General features: G+C 45.3%; 2 protein-coding genes across 2 annotated transcripts; one reads left to right on the top strand and one right to left on the bottom strand.

Annotated features, from left to right (window-relative positions):
- Window positions 1-362: 362 nt before the first annotated feature.
- LOC127762675 (uncharacterized protein At5g03900, chloroplastic) lies at window positions 363-6,082 on the top strand. Its single transcript, XM_052287142.1, has 13 exons — window positions 363-888; window positions 999-1,106; window positions 1,210-1,310; window positions 1,574-1,645; window positions 2,127-2,199; window positions 2,296-2,361; window positions 2,479-2,571; window positions 2,752-2,817; window positions 3,010-3,152; window positions 3,724-3,810; window positions 3,896-3,959; window positions 4,194-4,337; window positions 5,190-6,082. The coding sequence occupies exons 1-13, from the start codon at window positions 484-486 to the stop codon at window positions 5,328-5,330; spliced, it is 1,563 nt and encodes a 520-aa protein (XP_052143102.1). The 5' UTR covers window positions 363-483; the 3' UTR covers window positions 5,331-6,082.
- A 24-nt stretch (window positions 6,083-6,106) lies between these two features.
- LOC127762677 (glucan endo-1,3-beta-glucosidase 14-like) lies at window positions 6,107-9,939 on the bottom strand. The gene is made up of 3 exons (XM_052287144.1): window positions 9,601-9,939; window positions 6,972-8,005; window positions 6,107-6,245 (listed from the first exon to the last, which is right to left on the bottom strand). Exons 1-3 carry the CDS (start codon window positions 9,683-9,685, stop codon window positions 6,189-6,191), a joined length of 1,176 nt encoding a protein of 391 aa, XP_052143104.1. The 5' UTR covers window positions 9,686-9,939; the 3' UTR covers window positions 6,107-6,188.
- Between the last annotated feature and the right edge of the window lie 6,334 nt (window positions 9,940-16,273).

The raw sequence follows: 16,273 nt of genomic DNA, 5'->3' as shown, positions 1-16,273 counted from the left end.
ATCTATATTCACTATAATCTAACGGTGTAGCTTTTTTTTCTCTTTTTCTCCGATTAATGTGGGAATTTCTAGTCACCACAGCGAATATGTTTAATCTATATTCACTGTCATCTAACTGTGTAGCTTTTTTTTTCTCTTTTTCTCTAATTAATGTGGGAATTTCTAGCCCTACAGTGAATGTGGTGGCTTCTTTCAAAGCTGTTTTAATAATATAATAGGTAATAGATAGATAGATCGATCCAACTATAGTGATATTTGGACAAAACTCACGTTTCATTATGGCGTAATGTCAAATTTCTAGCCTGTGCAGGCCATGAACGAGACCGACCCAGAAATTCACCAGTTAGACCAAATCCGATCTCGTGGCCACGGCCAGCACACACCACCGCCTCTCTCCCCCCCTTCCCCTTCCGCCTTCCACAGCCACTCCTCTCACCGGAGAATGCCCACCTCGCCCTAAACCCCCACCACCTCCCCCCACCCATGGCGCCCGCCGCCTCCCTCTCCCTCTCTCTCCACCTCCGCCTCGCCCCGCCGCCGCCGCCGCCTCACCGCCGCGGCAGGCCGCCGCGCCACGCCCCTTTCCTCCCCCTCTCTCCCCACCACCACCACCTCCGCGTCGCCCACCACCACGTGCCGGACCCGCCGTGGCGCCGCGGCGTGAGGGCCCGGGCGGGGACCATCCAGGCGCCGGGGCTCGCGCGCCCCGGGGGCGCCGTGGAGACCGACCGCCTCCCCTCCGGCGTGCGCGACCGCGCCATGGAGGCCGTCGACCACTTCGGCGGCCGCGTCACCATCGGCGACGTCGCGTCCCGCGCGGGGCTGCAGCTCGCGCAGGCCGAGCGCGCGCTGCAGGCGCTCGCCGCCGACACCGGCGGCTTCCTGGAGGTGCGCCTCCTTAGCTCTGCTAAGTACTCCGTTGTCACCGCGTCCTTGGTTTTGCTAACCTCCGTGCCTTCTGTGGCTGTCTAAGCATGAAGCGGTTGCGACTTGTGTAGGTCTCGGAGGAAGGGGAGGTGCTGTACGTCTTCCCTAAAGACTACAGGGCGAAGCTTGCTGGCAAGTCGTTCAGAATGAAGGTCGAGCCGCTGATCGACAAAACTAAGGTGCTGGACTGCTGGAGAGATGAAACAAAAAGTTCATTGATAAAAATTGCGCGAGTCATTTTGTTGGCTCAGTTGTGAATTTTTTTTCTGTAACTTTTTGCAGGAAGTGGGTGCATATTTGGTGCGAGTGTCATTTGGGACGGCGCTCATCGCCTCCATTGTGCTTGTATACACTACCATCATTGCCATTATCTCAAGCTCGAGGTGGGCTTAGTATAACCAGATGGATTTTCAGCTAATTAATTACTATACTCTATTCTACTCAAAGCAATTCAGGCACAATGTCTTCATATTTATCAACCGTTCTCCTCAATTCCATCCATAAATATGTAATTCAGAATAAAAAATCTCACTCTATAGTCTAAGATTTAGTCATTACTAGTTGTTTCTATATTTTTGGGGACATTAGTAGAGATACTGTCATTTGCTTATTTCCCTTCCAGTGATAACACTTCTTATTGTATCAGTGACGAAGATAATCGTGGCAGGCGACGGAGATCCTATGACTCTACTATCATCATACCAACAGATTTATTTTGGTAAGTCTCCTGTAACTTTAGGACGAGTTTCAACATAGCTGGATTACCTTAGTGCATTCTTGGGTGAAGGAACATAAACAATTATAATGTCCATCTACTTTTGCGTCTGGAGGGGTTTCTAAACTTCATCGGCTATTGTACATTTATGGTTGAAAATTGCCTGGGCTCTGTGCAAACTGTCGTGCTAGTATTTCTTCTGAAACGAACCATCTCAGAATAAATGCCCTGGCAAAAATGCATTCAATTTAAACGTAGTCATACTCATGTATGTGTGTTTAGTTGTATTTATGCGTTCGCTATGCATAGCATGCATAAATCAACATGAAAATAACTCTATGTAGGGACTACATGAAAAATGATATCAAACCATCCAGCTGTTAATGCAATCTTTGATTTTGCACCGTGAAGACTTTTAATTTGTAGTTTGTACACATTGCTATCGTTCAGTCGTTCACAATAATACTTCATATGTCTTCAACAGGTACTTGGACGCAGATTACTACAGGAGGCGGCGGCGGGTAGAAAAGGAAGATGGGATGAATTTTATTGAATCTGTAATTTAAAAGGGTTTGACTTGATTTTTCATTTCCTTGGTGTAACTCTGTCATGTGTAGGTGGGTTAACTTTATGTTCATAAATCAATTATGCAGATCTTTTCATTTGTATTTGGAGATGGTGATCCAAATGATGGTCTTGAAGATAAGAGATGGAAAATGGTAAGAGCTTTTCATAGGCCATATAGCTGTTTCTGTTTCTAACTATCATGATCAGCTCTTATTTGTTACTAGTTTTTACTGTTACAAATTATAACTTCTCCTTGAATAAATATACAGATTGGGCAATATATTTCATCGAATGGTGGAGTTATCACGGCAGAAGAACTAGCACCGTATCTTGATGTGCCACCAATTTCAGAACAATCCAAGGTATATAACTTCTGTTCTAAAATGCTTATTAGTATTCTTGTTGTTATTGTTTTTTTTTTGTACTTTTCCATTCATTACTAAATAAATTAAATACTGTGATGAATTTTCCATGTAAGTTATGGATTGTTCGTTGGTGTGAAGCCTCATCTCATCATATGCATATGATATTCTGAACTACAGGATGATGAATCATTTATTCTTCCAGTTCTATTACGCTTCCAGGGACACCCAGAAGTTGATGAACAGGTCCATCTTTCTTCTCATAATTTAAGCATATATTGACTGCCACTAAGACATACCCCTACATTGTTCTTAATGTTTACACCATCAATCCCACCACTTACTGAAGGTGGCATTACATAACTGGTAGTGAACTTGAATACATCTCGATTGAACTGATCAACTTATAGTGTATTTTGATGTTGTTTTCGTATTCAGGGAAACATTCTTTATAGGTTTCCATCACTGCAACGTACTGCTTCATCAAAAGGAAGTGGGGTTAGAGAATATGTTGGTAACAAATGGTCTGCTATGTTTAGCAGCGTTGAAAAGTACTTAGAGGAGAAACCATGGAAATTCAGGTTCGCATTTTTTTTGTCATTGAGTTATTCAAGTAGTTTCCCTGTTATTGCATTTAACTCTAGTGGAACCTGTTCTACCTTCCAACATTTTACTTTGGCCTAGGTCCTAAAATATACCTTGAGCTGCCTAAAACACAACTCTGAACTATCAAAGCTGTCCGCATCACCATCTGTGACTTCAGATCAAATGACAAATGAAGCTCCATTATTTCCAATTCCTGCATTTAGCTCATCTACCTGGTCATCCTAACTTGTGCAGCTCTCTACCATGCACTACCTCTATCTATTTGGTCCATTTTGGTTCAATTCAAGGAAAGATTTGTTCAGTCTGATGCCAAAATCTAACTTAAGGGGGTTTTGTTACCTATAATGTGCATGTACTTGTGTTTGGATTGTAAATTTATTTTTTCTTGGAATCAAGTCACACATTAGTACACTATGGAATGCACTGCATTGGAGCCAAGAATTGTCTGTATTGATGCATTAGAGGGTAATTGCAATTTTTTATTTTTGAAATCTGCAGTTTGTCTTGTACCTCTGTATATTCATATGTGGTGTTGTCGTTTTGCAGCAAAGCAAATGCATCTGAAAGGGCAATGGTTGCTGGTTTGGGAGGACTCAATCTTTTTGGTGTGATCATTCTTGGGAACCTGTTGAAGTAGGAATTGTGATTCTGCCCTCAAATACCATTGATTTGTAATTCATTTTTACTATTTTTTTTTACATTAAACTTTGTTTTGTAGGCAAATGACAGTGCCACCTGGTGGACTTATCTCATTTGTTGCACAACTGTTTCCTTTGCTTCAGGTATGGCTGGGCTCTATGCGGCCTATTTAGTTGCATAAAAGTCGTAATCCCTTGATCTTTATACTCATGTTGAAATTTGAAAAGCACCTGGTCGAAATCGATCATGAACCCTTGGTTTTGTGAGGGGAACATCTGAAAGTCATAATGTGCAAACTGTTGGTTGTATTATGTTGTGAATGTATGATGAATGCATTGATGATATACTGATTACTGATAACATGTGGCCCTTTGTAGGTATATGCTGGTTCCTTTTTTGCAATACCATTGTTTAGATGGTTTCTACTCCGCAAGACCAACAATGGCATTGAAAGGAGGAACAAGGCCAGAGAACAGCGAGCTCAGGAACTTGCATTGCCAGAACCTTCTCTCAGAAGAAAGGTAAAACAACAGAAATTGCTGCATTTTTCATTGGAACATAAAAAAGGAAAATGAAACTATAAAATCAAGCAAACACTGCAAACATGATTTTTTGCTACACACGTGGACCTGTTTGGAGAAAGTCGTATAGGTTTGATGCATTTTGCATGAATCTGATAGGTTGAATCATGGGTAGATTCAGTAGTTACTTCTGTTCCTAACATCATATTGTTCTAAAGGGAACTCAGTTTGGAAGGCTTAGCCTACAACAGCAAGTGGAATATGGAACTCGTATATCTTGCTAATATTTGCACACTGAGGAAATTCCCATGCCAATCAGAGAAATAGTAAATAAATTTGGATATCCATCTAGGTGCAACTGAATTATAATGGTCTGGATTAAAAGAAGAGTTCATGTCAGTTACAGCTTGCTAAATATTGATATAGAATTTAAGAAATAATTTGATAAGATACTAAATTGAGAGGCCAAGACAGGTACAACTTCATATTTTGTTTTTTACAATTTGTATGCATGACCTGATAAATTGTACTACCTCCGTTTCATATCATAAGTCGTTATGACTTTTCTCTAAATCAAACTTCTTGTAATTTTGACTAAATTTATAGAAAAATATAGCAATATTTTCAACATAAAACAAAGAAACTATCAAAATATATTCAATGTTAGATTTAATAAAACTAATTTGGTGCAATAAATGTTGCTATATTTTTCTATAAATTTGATCAAACTTTCAAAAAGTCAAAATGACTTATAATATGAAACAGAGGAAGTACTTATTTTTTGCACTTTTGTCTCCTTTATTTTTTTATTTGAAGTGGCATTAGTTTATCTGGTTTTCCCTCTCTTTTCAGTTACTCAGTGCACGCGACATGGCTCAACGTAAGGTAATTACTCCAGAGGAGATCGTCTACACTACCGAAAAGGATCTTTTGGATCAGGATTATGAAGTCAAGGAATGGGAAAAGAGGTTTAAGGAGCTTGAATCAGACTGATGGAAATACTTGGCTTTCATGCTATCCCTTCATGGTCCTTTGGTCTGCTTGGATGGTCATTTTTATCAGCATCCAATTGATTGGTGGATATATCTGACTAAACCATTAAATCAAGTGGCGCAACGTCTAACTGGACTGGATGGTTCTGACACCCATTGATAGGCGCGCACTATTTCGACCTTGAAATTTTTGTGTAAACTGTTGGTCAATTTGCATTGATCAAGGTCTGCAGCTGATGTACATATCTGTAACGTTTAGCAGCATATTTGTATAGGTAGTTCAGTGCACAGGAGCAGTGAACCACAAAGTTCAGAATTCGACATGGGTACCAGGGACCATTCTTTATGGATGGAGAAGGATAGCCGGAAAAGTAAAAGATTATGCCATTACTGGGGCATCAGACTTGGTCATTCTGGTTTCTGTATCGCTGAAACTTTACTGGTGATCATGCACAAGTCTTATGCTTTACACAGGCATGTTAGAACATTCAGGGGAAAATCAATTCCTGATTGGTGAGAAACAGTAATTGTGTATAGGAGCTGTGCAAGAATATACGTCCAGATTCCAGACCTTAGATGCCAGAATAGAACAAGATCATTATAAATCCCAAAAGAATGTGATACGCTTACAACTGATGATTTGCTATGTATTATCGACCAATGACAATTCTTCTGTATGACTCTTCCTCTGTAACACTGTAAGACGAAAGGCAGTGCAAGCCTGGTGGGTTAATACTTTCCAAATTTCTGTTAGATCTATCCTCTAATCTAATATCACTGCGAAGCCATTTTCAGCTTCTGAATGGCACCCCCGTTAATTGCAGTTGTCACGACTCACTAAGTACAGTGGCTGATACTGTCACGATAAGGCGAAAACGACCGATGCGGTGGCGATAAGTAGGAACCAATGGATCACCTGCAAAAAAGACACAAAGGTAGATGACTTGTCAAGGCTCATGTAAAGGACAGGTGCACAAGAGAACTTAGGAGTACATAACATTGAGTTTGATGATGCATTTTGCTAAGTGCAAGCGGATGGGACGCTTCAATTGGTGGAGAATTCTATTCCTTGCCTGCCGCCAATGGCGCCGTTTATCTCTGTCACATTGCCACCTCACTACCTCAGTAGTACAACGTACATCACGTAGTAAAATGTTTTGAGAGCAATCAGGTGAAAGCATAGCTGACTGCCTGATCTAGGTGATGATTGAACGCAACCCACGCTATCCAGGTTCGTTATAGTAGGTTATGTCGAATCCTCACATAGGTTAAGTTTTTTAGACAAAAAAAAGTACGTGTCATTTCAGTATGATCTTTATAGAATAAGCACATGTCATGTGATGGTAAGATTATGATTTAAATTCTGATGTTATAAATATTATACTTACGCAAATATACTTTCATATGAATTTAGTGAGATCAGGAATGTACCGTCAGTTTTCATCTCTATTGGGAAACACTGGTGGATGTGAGTGTGAATTTGCGTTTGTACTGGTGTGTGCGCGTGTACCGTGTAATCAAGGAAAAAAAAACTTTGCACAATCAAGATTTTACCGCTGATCTATGCGTATGATGTCGCAACACACGTGTGTCTTCCATGTAATAGAAAAAAGAATGGTAATGTGGGAGTAATCCGTCTTACCTGGGTCGCTGCCCCGTGTGATGCCATGGGCGGTAGGTAGCCGCGGAGGCCGACGTTGTAGACCGGCGTGCCGTCGGGGTAGAAGAGGCCGTAGTTCCGCTCCGACGCCGGGCCGGGCTTGAGGTTCTCGTTGAAGAGCGCGAAGACGTAGACGTCGATGGGCGCCTGCGGCCGCAGCGGAGTGCCCTGCTTCATCTCGATCCTCCGGAGGAGGTTCCCGATGTACGTCCCGGCGTTCTCGGGCGTCGCGCCGGCCTCGTCGGGGTCGCCGCGGGACGGCCACCCGGTCTCCGACACCTTCACGTCGATGTCCGTGTGCCCCATCGCCTGGATCGCCGCGTACACGGCGTCCACCTGCGCGTACAGCATGTTGTCGTAGACGAGCCTCGTGCGCGGGTCGACGACGCCGGCGTTGGGCTGGAACAGCACGTACTCCAGCGGCACGCGCGCCGGGTCGTCCTTGTAGGCGAAGTACGGGTAGCAGTTGATGAGGAACGGCGCCCTCGCCGCCGACAGGAAGGCCAGGAACGGCTGCAGGTGCGGCGCGGCGGAGGGGTGGAATGTGCCGGCGGACGGCGGGTAGGACACGCCCATGATGTCCAGCGAGTGCGCGGTGGTGACGTTGACGCGGCCCTGGAGGCCGAGCGCGCCGAGCGCCTGGTGCACCGACCGCATCGCCGGGAGGAGGCTGGCCTGGAGAGCGGTGTCGTTGCCCTTGAACACCTCGTTGCCGACGGTGATGCAGGTGATGCGCGCGCCGGCGCGGAGGTGCGGCACCACGTGCAGCTGCAGCCACGACTCCGCCGCCGCGGGGCTGGCCATCGCCGGGACGGCCTCGTTGCCGATGCCGATCACGAACTCCACGCCCGTGCCGAGGAACGCGCGCAGGACGTGCGGGTCGGCGTCGAACAGCTTCACCTTGTTGATCTTGAGCGACCGGAGCAGCCACGACACCCGCGACGGCGACGGGAGGTTGTTCGCGATCTGCCCGTAGTTCACGCCGATGGACAGCGCCTCCGCGACTCGCACTTGCCCTGCATGCATGCGATTGTCACGGTCAGTGACCAACAATTGCATTAGCTAGGAAAATGTGCCATTATTTTGCTGCATTTTTTAATTTTCCGAGTGATCGTTATCATTGTTCATTTATTTGTTCTGATGTGCTATAGTGCTGAGAAATAGAAAGCAGTGAAAAACACGGAATCTCATTCATGTAATATTTTTGGTCATCCTTGAGATTGCAACAGCTAGCTCAGCTCAAACTTGATTATCATCATGAGTGCAATGAATGCAGGCATATCAGAATAAAAAGTACTCCCTCCATTTCAGGTTATAAGATTTCAGGTTATAAGATGTTTTAGTTTGACTAAATTTATAAACAAATATAGCAATATTTATATTATCAAATTAGTTTTATTAAATTAATAATTAAATACATTTTTATCATAACTTTATCTTGGGTAAAAAATATTACTATTTTTTCTATAAATTTGATCAAATTTAAAGTAAATTGACTTTGACTAAAGTCAAAACATCTTATAACCTAAAATGGAGGGAGTAGTATATACATTAGTGCTATCATGAGAAACATGCTAGGTTTAGGATTCAAACCCAAGTGGGTTGGGGGAAAACCCTTACACCACGTCAACGGAGTTATGCTCAGTTCTTAAGATACAATGTGTTTACAATTGGACACTATTATTACCCTGGACTAATTAATCCTGTAGAAGAATAAAGAATTTATTTCCCCGGATGAAGAATAAAGAAATTTTAGATATAATACAATATACAAGATACACAGAAAGTGCGCGTGATCCAATGGGAAGCAAGATTTCACTGGACCACATGGGCATGTGGTGGATGAGCCACCAAGGCATCCTGCCAAGAACTAATAGTAGTAATACTACGTACTAACCAACTCAATTATTCCAATGCCGGCGTGCAGTGTCGAGCCCTGTGCTTTGCTTTCACCTATATTTTCAAGTTGCAACTCGCCTATCAAACCAAATTCAGCTGGCGGGTACGAATAATAAATGATGAACAAATGCTCTTTCCGGAGGAACTTTGTGGAGAAAGACAAACCACATACAGCTCATGACCAGATAAGATGAGCAAAAACAGAATTGGAGGGGGGAAAAGTAAAAAATTGGAGCGGAGTAAAGGGAAATATACCCGACTATTGTTGCTTACTTTGCTTGTAAAGAATTGATAGAAAACTGAAGATTGATACCCAATAGAAGGATCTTCTAGAAATGAGATGGATTTTATATGGTGATTTAGTTTTGTAGCCTTAGTGGGCGCTGTGTCTTACGCCATGGAGCACCTATAGCTATAGTTGAAGTATTAAAGAGCTGCGCATTACTAATCACATGATATAATATCGGCAAATGCACCTGCTAATCCAGATAAAAACCAACGAAATGCAGCTAGCATTGTATCCCCAATTTGCAAGATGGAACTTAATTGTGAAATGCATGGCAACAAAAACACATAAAATTTCCATCGTCTCTTTCTGATGAACCAGTATAAGCTAGCTTCAAGCGGTCGAGACAGCTTAGCTGAAGGGGGATCGAGGAGAGATTAATTTGCAGAAGCACTGCTCGTGAGCTAGATTGAGCGAAGAACTCACCTGCCATGATCAAGACTAGGATGGGGATGACCAACACAGCGCAAGCGGCGGGGGTGCACGACGCCGCTCTCGCTGCCGTCGCCATCCTTGCCGGTCGATCGGGCACTGGTTGCCTCACGCGCGCGCGAGACCTCCAACTGCGAAAGGTCGAGGAGAGGAGAGACGACGCCTCTGTTGCGTTCCACTTGGAGAGGCTTGGAGCTGACAAAACTGGGTCGAGCTAGTAGTTTTGCTGCTATATAGGCTAGCGATCGAGCACGTGTGAGTACAGCGGCCTGGTTTGTGTGCGCGCGCGCGGTAGCCGTGCCGCGGTGCCGGTGGGAAGCAGGGAGGAAGCGAGCTAGGAGAGACGGATGATGTATCGGCGCGCGATCGCGTACGTGCGAGAGGCCTCTCTGTGGGTGGCTGCCTCGTCACCCCGCGCGCGCGCCAGTGGGCATAGTACGTATGGGCGGCCCGCGCTTCGTGTCAGCTGCCGCTCTCTTGACCGCGCCATGTCTGGGCAATATGGCCCCGCTACCGCTGCCGCTGCCGGCAACGTACGTACCTTCGCTGTCGCCTCAGCAGCTCCGGGCTAGCTAAGCTAGCACCGTCGCGTGTTGACGGAAAACATGTCGTCTCCCGTATACTGACACGTTGAAAACGACTTAACTACTTAGTGTTTGTGGTTGATTATTGGTGTGTAGACGACGCACGCTTTGTTACGTAAGAACACACGTGTTCCTAATCCTATACAAGTATAGTAACAACCGATCGAGTCAATCATATCGATCAACCCGTCCTCCCGAGCTTTATACTACTACTTGTCCTGTTTGCGTGTTATATATGTTAAGTAAGCTCGAATCGTCCTACATGCACCTGCGTGACTTTTCCCGTGGAGTCAGATCGATGGTGCGCCTCAGGCGTGGCACCACGCACGCGGCCGTATTACCGGATCTTGAGGCAAAAAGTGTGCGGGCGACTGATCTTTGACTCCACGATCTCGAGAGAGAAATCGACAAGAGAAACGGAAACCGGACACCGCGAACCGCCGGCGGCTAATCAGCGACAATCACCGAACCTGAGAGCGACGGGCAAAGAGAGAGACGACTAAGTATTAGCGAAGCAGTAAAGAAGGAAGGAAAACCGCTTTCCAGAGAATCCAGATCTGATCACCGGCGACTACTCTGGTGAAACACCGGTCGGTGACGCGCGCGCAGTGGCCCAGAACCGATGCGGCCCACGCTCGAATCACCGAGCTGTGGCTGGCTGGGAGAGTAGTGTCGGTGCGGATCCGATCGAGTGGGCGATACTGTGACAGGGCGAGTGGCTGACGCCGATCCGACTCATCGTCCGTCCGGCTCGGCGCTGTCTCCTCGCACGCGTTTCTCGTTGATCGCGCGCGGGCGCTGTGGGCCGGAGCGCGTAGTACGTTTTCGCGGGCAACAAGTCTATTTGGCCCGTACACAAGCCGACGTTCGAGACCCCGGCACACATCGACCGATCGGGTGGAGTCTTTGGCACCCTCGATTTTCACGAATTTGAGCACTGGGCTGCTGCGGTCCTGCATGCGGAGTGTGGACCAACCAGATCCGGACCGCTCTCTTCTCCGTGGGCTAGCTCCGTCTCTCAAGACAGGACCCCGATGTTAGGCCACAATGCATGTGGCCGTATAGGCCCACGATTAAGCTCGAGTTTGGGATTTGGAAAAAGTATACTTTTGACTCCCTCAACTATAACCTGAGTATGATTCATGACCTCCAACCACAAGGATATATTGACTCCTCTAAGTAACAAAACCGATGCAACCTATATCCCTGTATGGTTTTGAAAGCGGTTTTAACTGACGTGGCGCCTACGTGGCAATGTTGACCCGGTTTTCGTGCAACATGTCATTATCGTGTCGCTTATGTGGCATTTTAGAGCTAAACAAAAACCAAAAATACGTGGGACCGACAGTCATTCAATAGGAAAAAATAGTGGGACCCACCGACATGTGGGCCCCACATGTCATCCTCTTTCTCCTCCTTCCTCCATTCTCCTTCCTTTCCTCTCTTCTCTCTCTCCTTCCTCTTCGCCCCTTCCTCTTCCTCCTTCCTCTTGCGTCTTGGCAGTGCTCGTTGCTGCCTCCGATGTCGGACCCACGTCGTCGGTGCCGAGTTGTCTCCCCGCCGTCGGAGTCAAATCGCTTGCGCACGGCAAAGTCGCCCCATGATGGCTTGAGGACGAGAGAGAAAGAGACAATGCCAACGGTGTTGACCTCGACAGCCATGGTGATGGCTGAGGTGGTGGCGAGTGAGAAGCTCAGCGGCGCTGGCTCCATGAGAAGGCGGCGAACATCGGCGCTGGGGCGGTCGGCTCTTGCGTCGGGGAAGAAGCTCCCTTGGACGTCGGTTGGAGGCCAGCGGTGCAGCGGCGGCCCTCACCGGCGGGGTCCTAGAGGCGACGACAGTGGGAAGTCGAACCCAGTGCGCGGCGGTGCTCCAGGCGGCAACGGGACCGAAGTGGTTTTTGGCGGCGGCGCGGATAGACGGTGAGGCGTGCAGCTCCGGAGCTCGGTGGTCGGCAGGAACTAGTGCGGTGCAGCAGGTGGGCGGTGGCGCGCTTGGGCCAAGAAAAGAGAGCGAGGGGAGCGAGGAGGCTGAAGAATGAGGAAGAGAAGGGGAAGAGGAAGGAGAATGGAGGAAGAGGATGACATGTGGGACCCATATGTCGATGGGTCCCACTATTTTTTTTTGTATGTGAATGACATGTCAGTCCCACGTATTTTTGTTTTTTGTTTTTACCCTAATGCCACATAAGCGACACGTCAACGACCCATGGGACGAAGACCGGGTCAACACCGCCACGTAGGTATCACGTCAGCCAAAACCGCTTTCAAAACTACCTAGGAATATAGTTTGCATTGGTTTTGATAGAGGAATCGATATACCGAGTTTTGTGGTTGGAGGTCATGAATCATACTATAGTTTGCATTGGTTTTGATAGAGGAATCGATATACCGAGTTTTGTGGTTGGAGGTCATGAATCATACTCAGGCCATAATTGAGGGAGTCAATATACTTTTCCTTGGGATTTTGACTCGTAACTTCAATTCGAGTTTTGTGGTTGGAGGTCATGAATCATACTATAGTTTGCATTGGTTTTGATAGAGGAATCGATATACCGAGTTTTGTGGTTGGAGGTCATGAATCATACTCAGGCCATAATTGAGGGAGTCAATATACTTTTCCTTGGGATTTTGACTCGTAACTTCAATTTGAGCTGTTTTTTTTTAGAGAAGGGTATTTTTTACCCGGCCTCTATATCCAACTGGATGTACCATTGAAATAGGGAACTTAGCACCGCAAACAACCCAATCTGAAATTTGCTCCATAGGAGATTTGAACTCAGGACCTTGGGGTACTACTCAGGTCACTGTAACCACTAGGCTACATGCCCTTTCGTATTTGAGCTGTTAATCAAAAGGACTCATTAGATGGTCAGATTAACTGGAGTCAATGTTCCTTCGCAGTGGTGCAATCATAAAGAGCAATCTTAATGGGTGTCCATGGCAAATTAATGCCCCTGCTACAGTACAATTTTAAGGTGGTGCGATAATTAAAGGAAAAATAGATGAGGTGGTATTTTGTAGGGGAGAGAAGCTATAAAAAGGGAGCTGCTATGGTACGGAGTACACCGTCCAAACGTTAGAATGGTATCCCCATGTTTCATGTCACTAGCAAAATGCCCGTGCGTTACACCGGGTGATTGCAGAGCGTGTATATTGACTAAAAGTGTTGTTTGGTTTAGCAAAAGTGCCCGTGCATCAGAAAAATATGCAATTAATTAAAATACAAATTCGCTGAAATATTTGGTATTTTTAAGTAGGTATGTGTATAATTAAATAAATTTACAAGTAAAGCAAGTGTGACAAATAAAATTACATGGTTAAATTTAATTTTATTAAATTCTCCATGATTAGTTACGCTCTTTGGAATTTTATTGGAATTTTCAGAGCTTAATTGCTAATTTTATTAATACAAACATCATTTAACAATTATTTAATTGGAAAAAGAAAGAAAAATACTTCCTTTTAGGTTTGCTTCAAAATTAACATATTCAATATAACTATAATTGTAATGCTTCTGAAAAAATGAGCACTAAAAATGTACTTATTCTCTTTTTTTCGGCCCGAGGGACCTAAAATAGACTTATTTCCGACCCATGCCGATCGGCCCACGGCCTTTTGCGCAAGTGTGACAAATAAAATGACATGGTTAAATTTAATTTTGTTAAATTCTCCATGATTAGTTACGCTCTTTGGAATTTTATTGGAATTTTCAGAGCTTAATTGCTAATTTTATTAATACAAACATCATTTAACAATTATTTAATTGGAAAAAGAAAGAAAATACTTCCTTTTAGGTTTGCTTCGAAATAAACATATTCAATATAACTATAATTGTAATGCTTCTGAAAAAATGAGCACTAAAAATGAACTTATTCTCTTTTTTTGGCCCGAGGGACCTAAGATATACTTATTTCTGACCCATGCCGGTCGGCCCACGGCCTTTTGCGCACGCGCGGGCGCACTTTTCCTCCCCCGGGCCGCAACCTGGGCTTGGGCCAGAAAAGAGGCCTCACTCTCGATCCCTTTTGGGCCGATTTCGGCCCGGACGACACCGGCCGTCCGATCTCTAGGGTTTTGATCGGACGGCCGAGCGTCGATATCGGGGAAACAAAACCCCCTCCCTCTCAGCCGCCGAAACCCTAGCCCATTTCCCTCCCTCCCATCTCACTTCGCCGCCCTCCCTTCCGCGCCCCCGAGCGCCGGCGGCGGCGACGCCCCCACCACCCACGGCGGTGTCGGCGGCACCCTTCCCCACCACCGGCGGCGGATCTAGCAGGAGGGGAGGCGCCCCGCGAGCGGCAGCGGCGGCGGAGTCCTCCCCCACCACTGACGATGGCGGCGGCGGTGCTCTCACCCACCACCGGAGAGCGCCCTCCGCCGCCGCCGGCGGAGGATCTAGCGGGAAGGGAGGCGTCGGCGGCGCTCTCCCCTCCACCGGATCCAGTAGGAGGGGAGCCGCCGGCGGCCAGCCGTCCCTGCGGCGGCGGCGACCCCCTTCGATCTAATTTTTGGTTTTGTTTGGATATATATGTGTACATGCATCATGATTTGTGTGATTGAACTCCGATTGTGATTGTGATTTTTTCCCGGGGTTTGATTGGATTCGGATTGGGATTTTTTTTGTGGGAGGGGGGGGGGGAGGCGACGAAGCGGGACGAAAAACTGGTGTGACGACCGGAAAAATACGAATATTTATATTAGTTATAGATATGACAGTGGTGGCTCCAGAAAATTTTGTTAGGTAGCCCTATCCCATACTTCTAAATTATATATTGGCCCTGTTCGTTAGCTGCAGCAGGCAAGCAGCAGCGGGCTGCCAAGCAGCGCAACACGCAGCCGAACACACCCTATGTCAACATTACATCTATTTTGTCAAAATTTTCATCAAATTTAAAGGATGGGGTACTTCTATATCAAAATGGAGGGTGGTCCAAGGACCACCCTCAAAACCTCTTAAACCGCCACTGCATATGGCCTCCCGACCCCACTCCTCGTGCAGGCTAGGTTGTTTCACTAGGTCGACATGGCTATTGTGCTGGGTTACCATTCTTCTAGTTGGTAATCTGTGTTGGGTTACCAATTCTTTTAGTTGGTAGTGGTTGGCCTGAACAATAAAATCTTACCATTATACTCATTGTACATCTTTCTTAGATGGGTTTTCATTGATGTATCCTAGAGTATTATCAATATTATTTTTCTATATATATCATAACTGATAACCGAAGGTACTAAAATTAATAAATATCATAATATTATTGGTACATATATGTATCACCGCTAGTACCTGATAGGTATCATCATTGATAGCTATGTATATCGTCACTAGTAATTGTAGGTATAGTAACCGATAAGTGTTATTACTGACACAATTTCAACCGTTGAGTCTCGTTCAAACTCCAAGGTTTTATATGCCATTAAGAGAGCCACTATTAGTTTAATAGTAAGACAACCAAATTTTGATTCATTTTTCTCTTTCCTAACCTTCTTCCCACAATACCCACACAACTCTCCCTTATATCTTGTGCCTCACATCAACTCATCACAAAGAGTCAATGTTTCTCTCTCCTTCACATCAGCATCATGTCTCATTTATTATCCATACATGCCCTAAGGTAAAAATTCACATATCCTTCGGTCCTTCCACGAGCAATCAACAAAGTGAAACTAAATACATGTTTTCTCGCGAGCAATCATGTTACTCGTATAAAACCCCGCTTAATAGTTCATTTTCTATTTGCTAGTACAAAATTTGAAACATAAAACTAAGTAGAATTGTGATAAGCGGGAAAAAAAACTCGCTTGCCCACTTGGCCATCCCACTTACATCCCTCCATACAGTGCATACTCCCTCCGTCCCAGAATATAAGAACTTAGGATCGGATGAGACATTTTCTAGTACAATAAATTTGACTAGGAAATGTTACATCCGGTAATAGGTTCTTATATTATACGACGGAGGGAATACTTGAGTTTCTCTAGTAATTATTCTCAAAGTTTGTTATAGATGCTAGCCCATTTAATTATTCTAACACATACTCCATATACATCATAAAGCAAGGAGGTAGGAAAGAATCTGTTCCA

The sequence above is a fragment of the Oryza glaberrima genome, chromosome 2 (genome assembly GCF_000147395.1).
Source record: "Oryza glaberrima chromosome 2, OglaRS2, whole genome shotgun sequence".
Taxonomy (NCBI): Eukaryota; Viridiplantae; Streptophyta; class Magnoliopsida; order Poales; family Poaceae; genus Oryza; species Oryza glaberrima.
Note: the sequence above shows the minus strand (reverse complement) of the source record. Positions and strands in the feature narration are given on the sequence as shown.